Here is a 15,424-nt window from a genome sequence, read left to right on the forward strand (position 1 = left end):
TGAAATACCAATTGGAAAAATCAGTGTTTTCTGCGCTCTCTACAATTTAAAATGATAATCTTAGAAAATAATTTTATTGATTATTATTAAAATTATATACAAAAGATTTAAATATTTAATTAATAATTAATAATTACATTATATGATTAATATCATTAAAAAATACAATATAAATTTTTATCATAAAATTATTAAAAAATATGAAATATGGAGGATTATTATTATTATTATATACGAAAACCATTAAATTATAAATTTATTACTTATTAAAAATAATAAAAAATTAATCTTAATCTTTGAAGACAATGAAACTACAATACTGATAAGAACATTATTACGTCACATTTTAAAATATATAAAATGTATATTTTTGACATTTTTTTTAAAATTCCTGTAAAATTATATTTTTTACATATATTTGTTTTAAAATTTCTTTTAAAGGAATTCACATTTACATTTCCTTTTAAATTTTCTAAATTTAATGTGTTTTATATATATATATATATATATATATATATATTTATATATGTGTAATATATGTATTATTATGTTATGTTATATTATTATATTATTATGTATTATTATTATATAGTATAATATTAAAATAATTAATACACAATAATTATATACATGACATATAAAATTAACATTAAAATTCAAACAAAATTAAATTTAATTTTTTTTTTTTAATATTTGTCTTCACATTATATTTATAAATCTAATCATTTTTATTATATTTACTCATATAATATATTATTTACTTATTTTATTATTTATTTATTTTTAAATATACTTTATTGAAATATTATTTTATAATATTATTATTTTAAATCTTTATTATTTTAAATGATTAACAAGCTAAGTCGATAACATTGATATTCGTTTTTGTGTTATCGATAAAGTAAAATGACATTGAATTTTATTTTCCATAATTTTACTTATTAAGCATAAAAGTAATAAACTTATCTATATAAAAAACATTAAATATTTGAGTCAAACAATTATTATATAAAATTGACTAGAAAATTCGCTTTTTTGTGTTTTGTATATATACGCTACAAATACGTGAGGTGACTACATAGTTATTAATACATTGAAATTTGTAATATACATTCTTCGTAGGATAGAATGAAGAGGCACTTGAGTACTTCTTACGTTGTGTGATCTGCTCAGATAAATTAAGAGCTTGGTTTCATTTGGAGATAATGGTCAGTATCAAACATCTAATCGAAGAGTGTACTGAGTGCTTCTTTATGACATTTCTTCCAACAACTATTTGTCTGAGCAGACCGTACGCATATTTTGCCAAATGACAGAACGAATGTATTTTCGTTGGCGTATTCGTTCCAAAAAGTATGTAAAAGTTTCGTTAATTCCTGTCGAGTAAATATATCCACGTGATATTAAATAATTATATATTTCATATTTGCCATCGTTTACAAGTATTGCAATGCACGTGACATATATGAAATTTTTTTTTCTTAATTAAGATTAATAGGAAAACAAGAATGACAGTAACCCTAGGATTTCTTTCATTTTGACAAATGCATACTAGTAACTTTTTATTCATTCAGATTCTAGTTCAATAGAGTCTAAACAATACAAAGACAAAAAAGAGAACATATGCTACATATTTTGAAAAATCTTTATTATAATTTTTTATTTTGAAATTTGTTGTGTGAAAATTCTATATTATTCAAACTATCTACTATTGTTTTTGTTTGCAACACTTTCATTTGAAATTGTTCTTTTTTCATAAAAATAGAAAAGAAACAAAAGGAAAATAGTTAAAGAAATTTGCAAAATCACAGATTACCCGTAATCAAATTTACATGTATTTGTGTACACGAATATGAATATTATATAGATGACTCGGTAATAAAGGTTAAGCGCCGTCACTGAGAACGTGACTGGTCACCACACCGTGTAAAAGAAAGACCTATACTATTTCCGAATATACCGTGCTTTTAAGGCACGCTCTTGAATCTGTTGGTATCGCTGCTGGTATATTGCAAACTTACGAACAGTGTGTATAAGTACAATTTCGATCTAAGAGCGCACAGTCTGTGGGCTAGAAGAATATCAAAATGGTGGCTGTACGACACGGGTGATGTGTACGCAAATATTGGAGTGCATTATAATTTCAGGAAAAACACGTGTGAGCACGCAACATATACTAAAATGGGTGATTCAAAGACTCAACATGGTACACAGGAGATGAAAGGCTGGCTTTTTAAATGGACTAATTATTTGAAAGGTTATCAACGAAGGTGGTTCGTCCTGTCAAATGGCCTACTGTCGTATTACAGGTAGTTTCCTACGTGTCAGTACTTTCCTTTAAGCTACTTTATTTTTATAAATTACGCTGAAAATTGATGTGATATTTTATTCATAATAAAATATTTCTTTAATGATTTTCATCTTATAATTTTGCTGTTTTTCCAACAGCACAATAATGACAGTTATTATTAAAAAAATTATTTTGGATACAATACGGAGCTGTTCTTTTATTATTATATCTTTAATTATTATATACATTTCAAAATATTGTACATATATACTTAATTGCATTTATTTTTATAAAATTAATTTTATGGAAATGACATTTTCAATTTGATTTTATACAAAAACATAATTTAAAAAGAAAAAATGACAAATCATATAACCTTTTTCAACCATCTGTTAAATATAAATAATATAATGATATGAAGTTTGATTTATAATATTTTATTTCCAATTAAATGAAAAAGAACAAAGAAAATTTTTTAAAAAAGCAATCATTCACATAATATCCATATAAACATAAAATTGTTTATAAACTTATACATGCTAATAAATATATACATAACTTTCATATTGCATAATATATAATATCAGAAATAAAAACATTATTTTTATTAACATATATTTTTCTATTTAAATATAATAATAAGAAATCATATATATATAAATTAAAAACAAAAATAACACGCATATGAAAATATATTCAAAGAACAGCTCTGGATTATATATATATATATATATATAAATTATTATTTTATATATTAAATCTTATTTGTGATTTTTTTCAGTGCCTTAAATAGTCTATGTTTAAGAATATATTAAATAAAATATAACACTAAATTTAACAGTTTGAAGTTGCATGTATATAATAAACAGCCAGTGTGCAGGCTCAATTATGGATATTATTATATATGGTTTATCCAAGTATATTTAATTAAAATTAATCATAATTTCGTTTAAAACTCATATTTACATATTCCATACTTATCCATTCTAGTACAAGCAATATATCCTGAGCATGTATATGCCATAAAACACATTGAAATTTACATTAAAAAAGAACTAGAAAGCATTGAAAGAAATATTGATTGGTCAGAAGGACCGTATATTTTGTATATATATATTCGCTTACATTTGTCATACGCATCAGAGAAAATTTATTGCATATTTGCCTTCTACTTTTTTTTTCAGTACAATAAAATTTTACATTTAATAATTTTATTTACTTCTGTATGTTTATGAATTATAAAGAAATTATTAAAGAAAACAATTTAGAAAGAATTAGAAATATTGTTTAATCATTATTAGTCATGAAAAGTTTATAAGTTTATAATTCTTTATTTCTACGAACAAAATTCGATCTTTCAATCTCAGAATTACTGATCGTGGATACAGGTGAGAAAATACTAAGAAATATAACATATATGCCTCGAAAATTCTACTATTCAATTTCTTTATATTTAGAACATCCACGTTCCCTGACAACATGCAATGCCTAGATCTTCTTTTAATTTTCCGCTTGGCACAGTTGTGTGATTTGAGTTTGCAATATCTCGCAAATTGCAAAAACAGTATGTCCTGCAATTTTATTTTTACACGAACCACAACTTCGTGAACGTCAAAATGCTTCTCGCACAAAGTATGTACTTATACGCAACGCACGAACTGATGGTTGCACTATTGCTATAAAGGAAAGAAAGATAGAATGCAAGAGAAAGAGAGAATGAGTATATATAGAGAGAAAGGAGAAGAGTGAAAGAAAAGAAAGCAACAATAAAATAAATATGAACGAAAGAAGGAACATCGCAATATCGCGAAAATCCAACTAGGATAAATAGGAACAGAAAAAAATATATTTTATTTTCGAAACAGAAAAAAAAAAAAATATCGTTTTTATACAATGTTACACAATGTGAACGGGGTCTATTTGTTTTATGGACTGTTTAGGGCTGAACCAACAGGGGGGCCAAAGATATCAACACGACGCAAGCGGAAGGCTGGCAGAGCCTCCGAGTAAGTAAGATTATCGAAAAAGTCGAAATATCCTGAATCTTCTTTGAATCGAACTTTTAATTAAAACAGACAAAGACGATGTTCGAGTTTCATTCTCATTTCATTATCAACTCCTTATCATATTATATATATATATATGTATGTATATAATATATGTATATAATATCATATATGAATGTGTGTGTGTGTGTATGTATATATAATATATACATATATATACATATATATTTGATTTATTATTAATACAATATTTTCAATGTTCCTAATAAATTTACTTGCTTCCTATCCATTTTTTACCCTCATCTAATTTACAAAATTATCCTCATCCCTTCATATCATTTCTTTTAATTAAAATTTAATTGTACTTAAAAATTATTAAAATTGTATATTTTTGTGTTTTATGTGTACATATAAATACGTGCGTATATACGTATTTACCGCGATATAAAACATACATCGCTTCATTTTGTTGGTAGTTCCAGATTCGTTCAGGAAGTATCCTGAAGGTCTTTGCAAAATGTGTAAAGATTTTACTAGCTTGGGAATGTTCCAAGAAATAATTATAGCACGAATAGATGAGCTGGTATCAACGAATATCGATAACTTTAATTTGTTAAATATTTTCAATGAAAGAAACTATTCATTATTTTATCCATTGATTTTTATACCGCAAACATTATGAATTTATTCCAGTAAACTTATTTTATTCTTACGTAATGCGTGAGAATCTAATTTTCTAATTATCTTACATCTTATTGATTCCTGTAAGAATAATTTTCAAATAGTGACGCAGGAATATTTTTTATCACTAATAAAATCTTTTTTTTTTTTTCAATTTCAATATTTTACAATAATATTCAATTATTTAAGAATTTTAATCTAACAGTAAAATCAAGTTAGACCTTCTGATGATACATAACATAATCATTTCAATTTACATTAATATGTTGTATTTAGCAAAGTCATTTTATTTAATTGTTTATTCGTTACGACTAGAAAACTTCGTTATATTCGACAGTGTTCAATGATAATGTAAAAATGTAAGTTTTTCTTCCATTTCCATTTTTTTATGAGCTTTGTCTCGTTCTGTCCCTTCGATGTTTTATTATATACGCACAATGTGTTTATACATTTCACACCCGCATTTTTCCTTGCCTATTAAATTCATATGAAATCTATAGACAATCGATAGACTTGAGGTATTTAATACGTCACACAGGAGTAAAATATGTGAGATATATTATTTGTATTATTTTGAAATGCGAAAAACTATATATTTTGTAATAGAGTTTTAGATAAATAAAATATAAAGATAAAAAATAATTTTGCGAAAATGCCTGTGATCTATGCGGACAATATGCAATAATAATTTCTGAACGCGTTAGCATGATTATTCTTTCATCGTGTACAAAGTCTCGATTCTTGCGTGTTAGATTTAATTTCATTGACCCTAAAGTGCATGACACGATCCGCGAGCTATCTGTTCCCCTTCTTTCAATCATCAGGTCAGCTTTTAAGTATTGTATTTTTTTTTTTTTTTTTTTTTCTTTTCTTTTATTTCTTCATTAAATTCGACCGTTGGGTTGTTCTTTCTCATTTGTGTGTAGAAAAAAATACAATCGTATAAATGGTAATGGGCCTGCTTGGAAAAAAAATTTATAATCAATCTCGCTAATCTCTACATGGAAATTCATTTTCTACGCTCTTTACACTTTATGCGTACATATCATATATTGTCACAGATTAACACAGACTGTCATATTGTTCATTTGATTTGCTACGGTATAAATGTTACCGTAAAAGTACTACTACCTATTTTGATATTGTTGTATAAAATTTCTTCGAAGTTTCACAATTCAGAATTTATCATAATAAAATATATATAGCTAGTGATAAATCGCCAATTACGTTCAATTACATTCAGATCTGGTACAATATATATAGCAAACGATGAAATTCACTGGATCAGTAGTGGAAAAATTTATTAGCATTTTTTGAGTTTCATCTTATCGTGGATTTATTATTGCATATTCTCAAATTCGAGTTGTTGCTTCGTTTCAGGTTAGGTCAATGTTAAGATGTCCACACGTGTCTAACTGGTATTCGAAGTTCTCGGAAATAGATAGAGAAAGAGAGAGTTGGAAGAATTGTAATTAATCGCTTTCACGGTAACACGTATAACCCGTGCATGCGTATAATCCAATTATGTGTAATCATTCTTTGGGTGAACCGGAAATGTTCTATTTTTGGCTTGGATAAACCTCAGACTTACATTAGACGCAGCAAGCAACTAACTTGCAAACTCACGTCTGTCTTTCTCTGTGTCATTCGGTTCTTAAGCGATAGAAGAATATGTCCACGGAACTGTCGCTATTTCTCTTCTTTGTTTAGAAATCCCGCGGAGATGTCGCACACGTGCCGCGGCACAATATCCTTGCACGGGGCCTTAATACACACCGTGGACGCTTGCACATTCGTTGTGAGCAACGGTGGTACGCAAACCTTCCATATCAAGGCAGCGACAGAGGTAGAACGTCAGCAATGGGTCACGGCCCTTGAGTTGGCGAAGGCCAAGGCTATCCAGGCCATGGAATCTGGTCTGTACCCAGAAATGATCATTCGTTTTTTATTTCACATTTGTGAAAGAGAGAAAGAATCATTTGTTAAAGTTATGTAATAAATTTATATTGGTATAATTTTAAATTGGAATCTTCAACTGAATTGGAGAAAGAGAGAGACTACTATTGAAAGAAATATTTTGTATCATTTTGTAAAAGAAGTGGTTTTGTAATTTTTAGAAAATATTAAATTTTAAGTAAAGCATAAATAATCTTTAGAATTTATTGTATTTATTGGATCTTCAAATTGAACTTTGAAGATACTTGAAGTTTCATTTAAGAACAATGATGGTCATATTTATTAAATCGATTGAGCAATTTAGTGTGTTTAGTTCTTATTGTGAATATTAAATTTGCTGATTGTGATATCAGATAATAATCGTAAACAATATTAATAACTTAATAATATAACTGAGTAATTATTTATAAAGTTCTATCAATAAATCCAATTTTGATTTATTATTTTATAAAATTGATTCTTTTTCTCTTATTTTATTGGCCGATAATTCTGAGCAGGAATCAATTATTATCTTCAACTAATAAATCTATTAACAAAGAGAATTGTTTATAGCAGCTCTTCTAACATTTACATCAATGGTAACCAATAGATGAACAATGAACGATGCAAGAATTATATAATAATATAAATCTCGATCGCAATTGAGAATCACATACAATAGATTTATATTTCTTTGGTTTTTATTACTAAGTTACTTCAATATAGTAGAATAGAATAGAATATATTAGAATAAAATATTCTATTTTAATTTTAATTTTTCATAATGAACGCTTTGTAATATCTGTGAATTAACTATATATTATATTTAATATTTAATTTATATTAAATATTATATTTTAAATATTATCATAAAAAAAAGTTAATAAAATTATCGATTAATCACAGCATTGAAATTCCATTGCTTTCAATAGAATTTCAAAATAATTGAAATATATAAACTTTCTGAATTTAAATTTTTTTTTTATTCAAATGACATAATACATAACGTAAAAACCTAAGTGAAAAATGAAACGAAGACAACAAAAAATGTTTATAATTTTTTGATTTAATATATGATTTAATCACATATTTATATATTTATAATATATTAAATAAATTTTTAATTAAAAATATATTTTTTAATAAATTATAAAAATTATTAAATAATTATAATATATTTAAAATCAAATATATTTGTTTCTTTGTTTTATTTTTGACTTAAAAATTATAATTTAAAAAATTAATTAATTCAGTCGCTTAATTAATCAAAACTATTTTTTCATTTAGAATTCTTTTTACAATATTAAATTATAAATATGTTTTTGTCAATATTATTGTATTATTTCCTTTTGAAGAATTCATAGACTTTTCGTCATCTTTAACAAAATATAAATGCAAGTTTCAATAAATATTAAGTCTTTTGCTACTTTAAAACAATTATGTTATGTAATATAAAATTTGTTTCAGAAGAAGAGGAGGAGGAATTTCAAGATAATGACAGTCAAAAACCAGAACAAGTCTCTGTAAAGGATCTATCACAGCGTTTAGAAAATTTACAAGCCTGTAATGACTTATTAGTAAAAAAAGGGACAATGCTTCAGCGGATCTTAAACGAGCTTGAAGCGTTGGAGCCTCCATCGGCCGAATTAGGGACAAAAATAAAGACAGTCAGTGAACGAGCCACACTCTTTCGCATCGCAGCCAGTGCTATGGTTAATGTAAGTTGAAAGGCCATCGTTAAGACTAATATTCAGATTAAAATTTCTGGACAACATCATACAAAATTACTCTATTCTAATCTTATTACTCTATTTCTAGTGTTATTGATTTACAAAACAGATTTACAAAATAATTAGATATTGTTTTGTCTTTATTTTCGTTAAATTTTATAGCAATAGAGTTAATAACACAAAGTTACAATATATTAATATAACTATAACAGAATTTATAAAAATATATAAAAAAAAATAGCAAAATGATATTTATTAATTTAAATATTACGTTCAAAAATGTTGAAGTTGCAAAATATTGATCATGTAAGAAATTAGAAAGAATTCTAATTCCAGGCAAGCAATGAATATTTGCAATTAGCGCAGCAACAAGAACCAAAATGGAAAAAGATGTTGCAACATGAGCGCGATCAGAAAGTACGAATAGAAAAAATGGTAGAACAATTGGCTAGGCAACATTCTCATTTGGAAGAGGCTGCACAACATGCCTTACCTTCGGCAGTTCCAACAGGAGGACACAGAGCTTCGCGTAATAATATTTTTTATATTAATGTGATTAGTAATGCTGTAATTAGTGTCGCAAGAATATTAACTATTGTTGTATATGCTAATATTGAGAAAACGAAACTCAAGTATTCGTTTATTGTTCATATTTTTTCAAGCTTATACTTTTGTATTTATATTGTTCGCAACATTATTTTATATTGTAAATCGTTGCAGTCTTCCTTTTTGTAATATTAATTGATTGCATTTTATTAGAAATGTATGTTATATAAATAATCATATGTTCAATATGGTAAGCAATGCTGTATTTATCAAATGATAGTGCACAGCTATATATAGTTATATATTTTATATATGCTTATCTATTTTATATATGCTTACTAATATGCTTTGCTATATAATATGTATATTTGAATTTTCGCGCCTTTATATTTTATTGTTCTTAAACCAGATGGCAGTCGTGTAACTTTACTTGATTTGAATGGTATCGTGACTTATGCAGTTTAAAGTCTATGCATGCAAGCACAGTATATTGTATGACATACTATAGTAATGTATATAAAGTTTATATATATATATATATACATATATATATATATATACACCCACACACACATAGTATAGATATTGAGTGTATATATATATATACATATTAGTGTGCTTTCATTTCTCCCGAGTTTGGTGCTTAATCAGACTCAGGTGGCCTTGCAAATTTCCGTGTTGTGTGAATTTCTTTTTTGACAGTTTTTTTCGTGATTTCACTATTAAATTTGATGTAATATACTTAGTCGAACGTCGAAAATTTCGACGATTGTGTTCGAGAGAATCAGTGGAGAGATGTTAAACTGATAGTTAAACGGGGCAAGGGGAGAAATTTATTATCAACAGTTTATAACGGTCGACAATTTCGATCAAATTTTTAGCAAAGACTGAATAAGAGCGCCAAACCGATCTTTGAATGTAGCATAACCTAATGGGTGGTACATTATAGTAACCTGTAAAAAAAATCACTGTGTACGAGCATCTTTAGTGATTCATTGTTCGTTACTTTAACCAGTACTGCAGGTGTGGACCGAAGTTGGAGGGGGTAGAGGACGGTACAACTTAATGGCAACAGCAGTTGTCATACCACGATTCAATCGGTTAGGAAGGGGAGTGATACAAATAATAAGAACAGGGGAGGGGTGGAAGGAATATTTCATAGTAGAGAAGTAAAGTGAAATAAATTTGAGCAGTGGCATGTGTGGCTACATAGGTTCAAACAATTTTTCATTCTTTGTGTTATATTTTTTATTGGCGCGAAATATATATTTTATTGCATAATCGTAATGAAAACTTTTATTGTATTTTATGTTCATATATTCGCGTTTTATCTTTTTAAGAAATTTATAAATGATAAATGAAGATTTTTCTCTATTTATAATTATAAAATTTGCTGTAAGATTATAATTGAATAACTGTTTTATTGATTTACTAAATCTCATTTAGCTTTGCATATATATATGTTTACTTACTTATTTAATTATCAGTATAGTGAAATTCTGAGCAAAATTTTGATTATTGTTGTAGATACAACAGTTACAACTTCTCCATCAGAAGACGAAGAAGATAATGCAGAATTTTATGATGCACAAGAATCTGATACTTTTACCTTAAGTATACCTGGTGTTCCGACAAATAATTCAAGAGATCGAACTGATTCGCAAGGTAGTGACGATGGCTCTAGTTCAGAAGGAGATCAGACACCTTTACCTTTGTCAGAGACTGCTACTACAAATTCTTTTCGCATTGTGACCGATTCTACAGTGGTAACTCCAGTCACTGCTCCTAATACTGACAATCTGGATAATGTAAGTGATTCTTAATAAGTGATTTCTCATTTTTCAAATTTTAAATTAATTTGTAATTAATTTTTATCTAATATTTCATGTTAGACAAATTGGGAATCCAATAATGGCTGCACTGGCAGCACCGGGGTAACAGGTTATAGGCGAAAACGGAGAACTAGGGTACCTGAAAAACCAAATTATCCATTAAATTTATGGAGTATTATGAAAAATTGCATTGGCAAAGATTTGTCAAAAATTCCAATGCCTGTCAATTTTTCTGAACCACTTAGTATGCTTCAACGGCTTACAGAAGATTATGAATATGCAGATATTCTTGACAGGTAAATTTTATTTCAATTTTTATTAAATTATTATTATATAAATAATATAAACGAAATAAATATTATATTTTTTTTAACAGGGCAGCAGAATGTAAAGATATCTGTGAACAAATGGCTTATGTTGCTGCATTTACTATATCTAGTTATTCTACAACTGCTTCCAGAACTGGCAAACCTTTTAATCCTTTATTAGGTGAAACGTATGAATGTGATCGCGTTGAAGACTTAGGATGGCGTGCGATTTCAGAACAAGTATCTCATCATCCTCCAATGTTAGCGCAACATTGCGAAGGCCGAAACTGGCGTTGTTGGCAAGAATTTACTATGGCATCTAAATTTCGTGGAAAATACCTTCAGGTAGATTTTATAATTTTTTAAATATCTTATAACATTTTAGTAAATCTACAATAATTAATTTTCTAAAAATTATTATTAGGTAATACCATTAGGAACTGCTCATCTTGAAATTGATGGTACACATCATTACACATGGCGAAAAGTTACTACCACTGTACACAATATTATAGTAGGAAAATTATGGGTTGATCAAAGTGGTGATACAGATATTGTGAACCATAAAGAAGGTATCAAGTGCCATTTGAAGTATACGCCCTATTCGTATTTTTCGAGAGATAGTCAACGTAAAGTAAAAGGAATAGTCATGAATTCAGACAATGAAGTTAAATGGGTAGTACAGGGTACATGGGATTCAAAAATAGAAATCGCTCCCGTGATTAGTACGTCTGGCACACTAGATAATCCAATATACAAAACAGGGCCTTATATACTTGCCTGGAAACGTCGTATGCCTTGGTAAGTATATAATTGAATTATGCATTACATTAAAAGGAAAGCATATAAATTTTTATGTATTATAATATTTTTACTTTTATAGTGAAGATAGTGAAAAGTATTACAATTTTACCGAATTAGCATGTCAACTTAATGAACTTGAAGAAGGTGTAGCTCCTACAGATTCCCGATTTAGGCCTGATCAACGATTAATGGAAAATGGTGAATGGGATAAAGCGAATGCAGAAAAACTTCGATTAGAAGAAAAACAAAGAGCTTCTCGACGTGCACGGGAACACGAAGCTGAAAAAGCAGCCGCTCAAGGTATAATTAAATATATTTCAAAATAATCAAAGAAATAATTGTTTAATAATTAATAGTTTAATAATTTTGAATATATTATAATTAAAAATTTAATTTATATTAGGTTTACCATATGAAACTTATGAACCTTTATGGTTTAAGAAAGAGCAGGATCCATACACGGACAGTCTGTGCTATGTATACAATGGTGAATATTGGGAATGTAAGAGTAAAGGTGATTGGTCACGATGTCCAAACATATTTTAGCTTAATATATAATTATATCAATATTGTGACCGTCAATATACAATGCAGAAGTGTTTGGATTTATTTTAAGTGAAGATAGTTGATTTTAGAAATCACTGCTTCTAAAAAAATGCTGACACGATATGACATGATATAGTGGGATTGTTAGGGGATATGATTTAATCATTATTTCTTCCAAAGAACTGGTCGAAGTGGTAGAAGATGGCATTCTAATTTAAAACTAGCGTTTTTATAGTATGTCATTATCTCCATTCTCCTACATATCCTTTATCTGTTTATATTACCGCTGCATCCCTCTCTTTTATTCACTTTTCTAAACAATCAAAAACATTTGCGTATAATCCATATGGCCCAATTAATGCTTTGCATACAATATTTGTACAGATTCAAAAATTTTCTGTATTTTTTATTTGTTTTTATTAAGGTAAATGTGCCGTAATATTTTCACTAAAAATTTAAATATGATTAATTTAAATATGATTAATAAGCAAATTTATTAAAATTTTGTGAATTCAGTTCATAACTGGAATAGCGTATATAATAAGATAAATAATTTTTAACACAAGAACATTAATACATTACAAATTAAAACCATAATGGGAATTTAAGTTAAATATGAAAACTTACTTAATACAACTACAGTATTCGTAATTTGTTTCAAACAAATTTAGATATATTTAAATATTTTTATTTTTAGAAATGGAACTGAATTTATAAGTTCCAAAAAACCGATAACAGCAACTTCGAAAAATTGCCATAACTTTCTAATATTCGATTATTATATATACATCGCGAAAAGTACTTACATAGACTATAAAATGTATTTTTGATGCTTGACGCGATGCTAAAAATATCTAAAAAATTGAAAAAAACTTTTCAATTAGTATTGCTGAGTAAATTATAAAAACTATTCGCGTTGTATGTGACTAAAGCCTTATTGAATTATTTAAAGTAGATATTGATAGGTAATACATTTTTACATATTGGTTATTTACACGTATGGTGCGGCCAGACTGTTCATCGACTGCCACGTCTTAACCTTTGCACAAAAAATGGGATAAGAAGCGGCATTCGTTTATGTTAATACGACAATCTGCAACCGCTATGAAAGAAATGTTCCTGCAGATAAAAATGTTCATAACAACGAGAGAATTCAGTATGTTGAGATTTCATCTCAATGATTCATGCAAAAGTGGTAGTTTTACTAGTAACATGCGACAAAATAAGAAAGAAGCAGATAATATAAATGGATATGCTTCCAAATTTCTGCAATTTTCCGTGCAGACGTAGAGAGACTCTTGAATGTTCCACAAAATATTGACTGGTTATCTAACCAGCCTAATTACTATACACTCCGTCGAGCTAATGTTACAAAACATAATCAATATTATTACGGGAAGAGTGTAAGGAGAATTTAAAATCATGTTGAAGGGCTTATAAATTGTAGTAAATTCTTTTCTTTTATAATTTTTTTAAATAATGCTTCAACTCAGAACATTAACATTCGTTAAAGCCGAAATCCTTTTCTCCAATTACATTATGTAGACACGCACACATTCATACACAGGTACAAATCGCGCGAATGTTGCGTACGTACGTACGTATGTATGTATGTTGTATGTATGCGTGCTTGTATGTATGTGTGTGTGTGTGTATGTATGTATGTATGTATGATGCATGCATGCCCGTATGTACATATGATAATTAATAAAACCCATTGTATATCCCTCTTATGAGCACATCATACAGTTGTTCCGTTCATAGTATTTGTATATTGACAACTACATATTTCAGTCTGTATAGGGCGATATTAAACGGAACATCTAGCTTGCAACCAATGTTTACAATGATTGTTATAATTAAGTATTTGGCTGTATTATAATTTTAATAGTTGATTATAATCGGATATATCTGTATACATATATATAAATACAAATTAACTATAAAATAAATAATTTAAAGAAAATACAATAAGACGGATAGAACAGATGTTTGAATTAAGTAGTGCTTGTACATTAGCTATTCGTGTGGAACGATAAATACAATATGCTTCGCTACAAAATCGAAGATATCTTCGTAGCATTCACATAATTGCCGTTTGGCATTTCCTATGTAACACCCGTTGGTCGCACAAATGGTGCAATTATTTATACGATAAATAACCGTAGTATTTTGTTCCATTAAAGAAATTGTATTGATTTATTGTAACAAATTAAAAACAATCTTGAACGGGTAATATTTATCATTGAATATTTCATTATTATCCAGTGATCAATCCATTTACCTATCATTACTGATAATCATGATTTGATATCTCGCGCGCACAATGGAATACACTGGAATGTTATTCTATCTTGTTTTAGTTTGCTTTTTATATTATACGCGCAAAATTATTATTTTCTATATGGCTTTTATTATGTTTTTATTAGAAAACAAAATCGATTTTCATTCAGCATGAAATTGCTTGCTATTAAAGTTATTTAAAACAAAAAACGGTAAAATGTTTGCTCGAGAATAACGAATTGCTTGTCAAAAAGTTTTCTCTTTCATTCCGTATTTCTTGCAGCTAGTTCCACATTTCAATAAAACATAGCATCATTGGTTTTATAACATGTGAATGATATATATGTTATAAATTCCTTGTTTATCGTTAATTAAGAAGAAAACAACGTGAAAAGATACGTTGATATTTTCGTTTCTACAGTTTTACCGGATATTCGGTGAATTTAACCGACATGCGCGCGAC

At 27.7% G+C, this 15,424-nt stretch overlaps 1 protein-coding gene across 6 annotated transcripts; it reads left to right on the forward strand.

Annotated features, from left to right (window-relative positions):
* The first annotated feature begins 1,055 nt into the window (after nt 1-1,055).
* Nucleotides 1,056-14,920, forward strand: LOC408952 (oxysterol-binding protein 1). Of its 6 annotated transcripts, none has more exons than XM_026441734.1 (12): nt 1,056-1,070; nt 2,148-2,309; nt 4,231-4,296; nt 6,688-6,893; nt 8,380-8,630; nt 8,979-9,171; nt 10,716-10,996; nt 11,081-11,316; nt 11,397-11,673; nt 11,753-12,129; nt 12,212-12,432; nt 12,536-14,920. In XM_026441734.1, the coding sequence occupies exons 2-12, from the start codon at nt 2,182-2,184 to the stop codon at nt 12,676-12,678; spliced, it is 2,379 nt and encodes a 792-aa protein (XP_026297519.1). In that variant the 5' UTR covers nt 1,056-1,070; nt 2,148-2,181; the 3' UTR covers nt 12,679-14,920. The 6 variants fall into 6 exon arrangements, with proteins under 6 accessions (XP_026297519.1, XP_006559878.1, XP_006559879.1 ...); XM_006559815.3 differs by lacking the exon at nt 1,056-1,070 and adding an exon at nt 1,215-1,353; XM_006559816.3 differs by lacking the exon at nt 1,056-1,070 and adding an exon at nt 1,215-1,353 and having other exon boundaries at nt 8,383-8,630.
* The last annotated feature ends 504 nt before the right edge of the window (nt 14,921-15,424 follow it).

The sequence above is a fragment of the Apis mellifera genome, linkage group LG7, assembly GCF_003254395.2.
Source record: "Apis mellifera strain DH4 linkage group LG7, Amel_HAv3.1, whole genome shotgun sequence".
NCBI classification, from domain to species: Eukaryota; Metazoa; Arthropoda; class Insecta; order Hymenoptera; family Apidae; genus Apis; species Apis mellifera.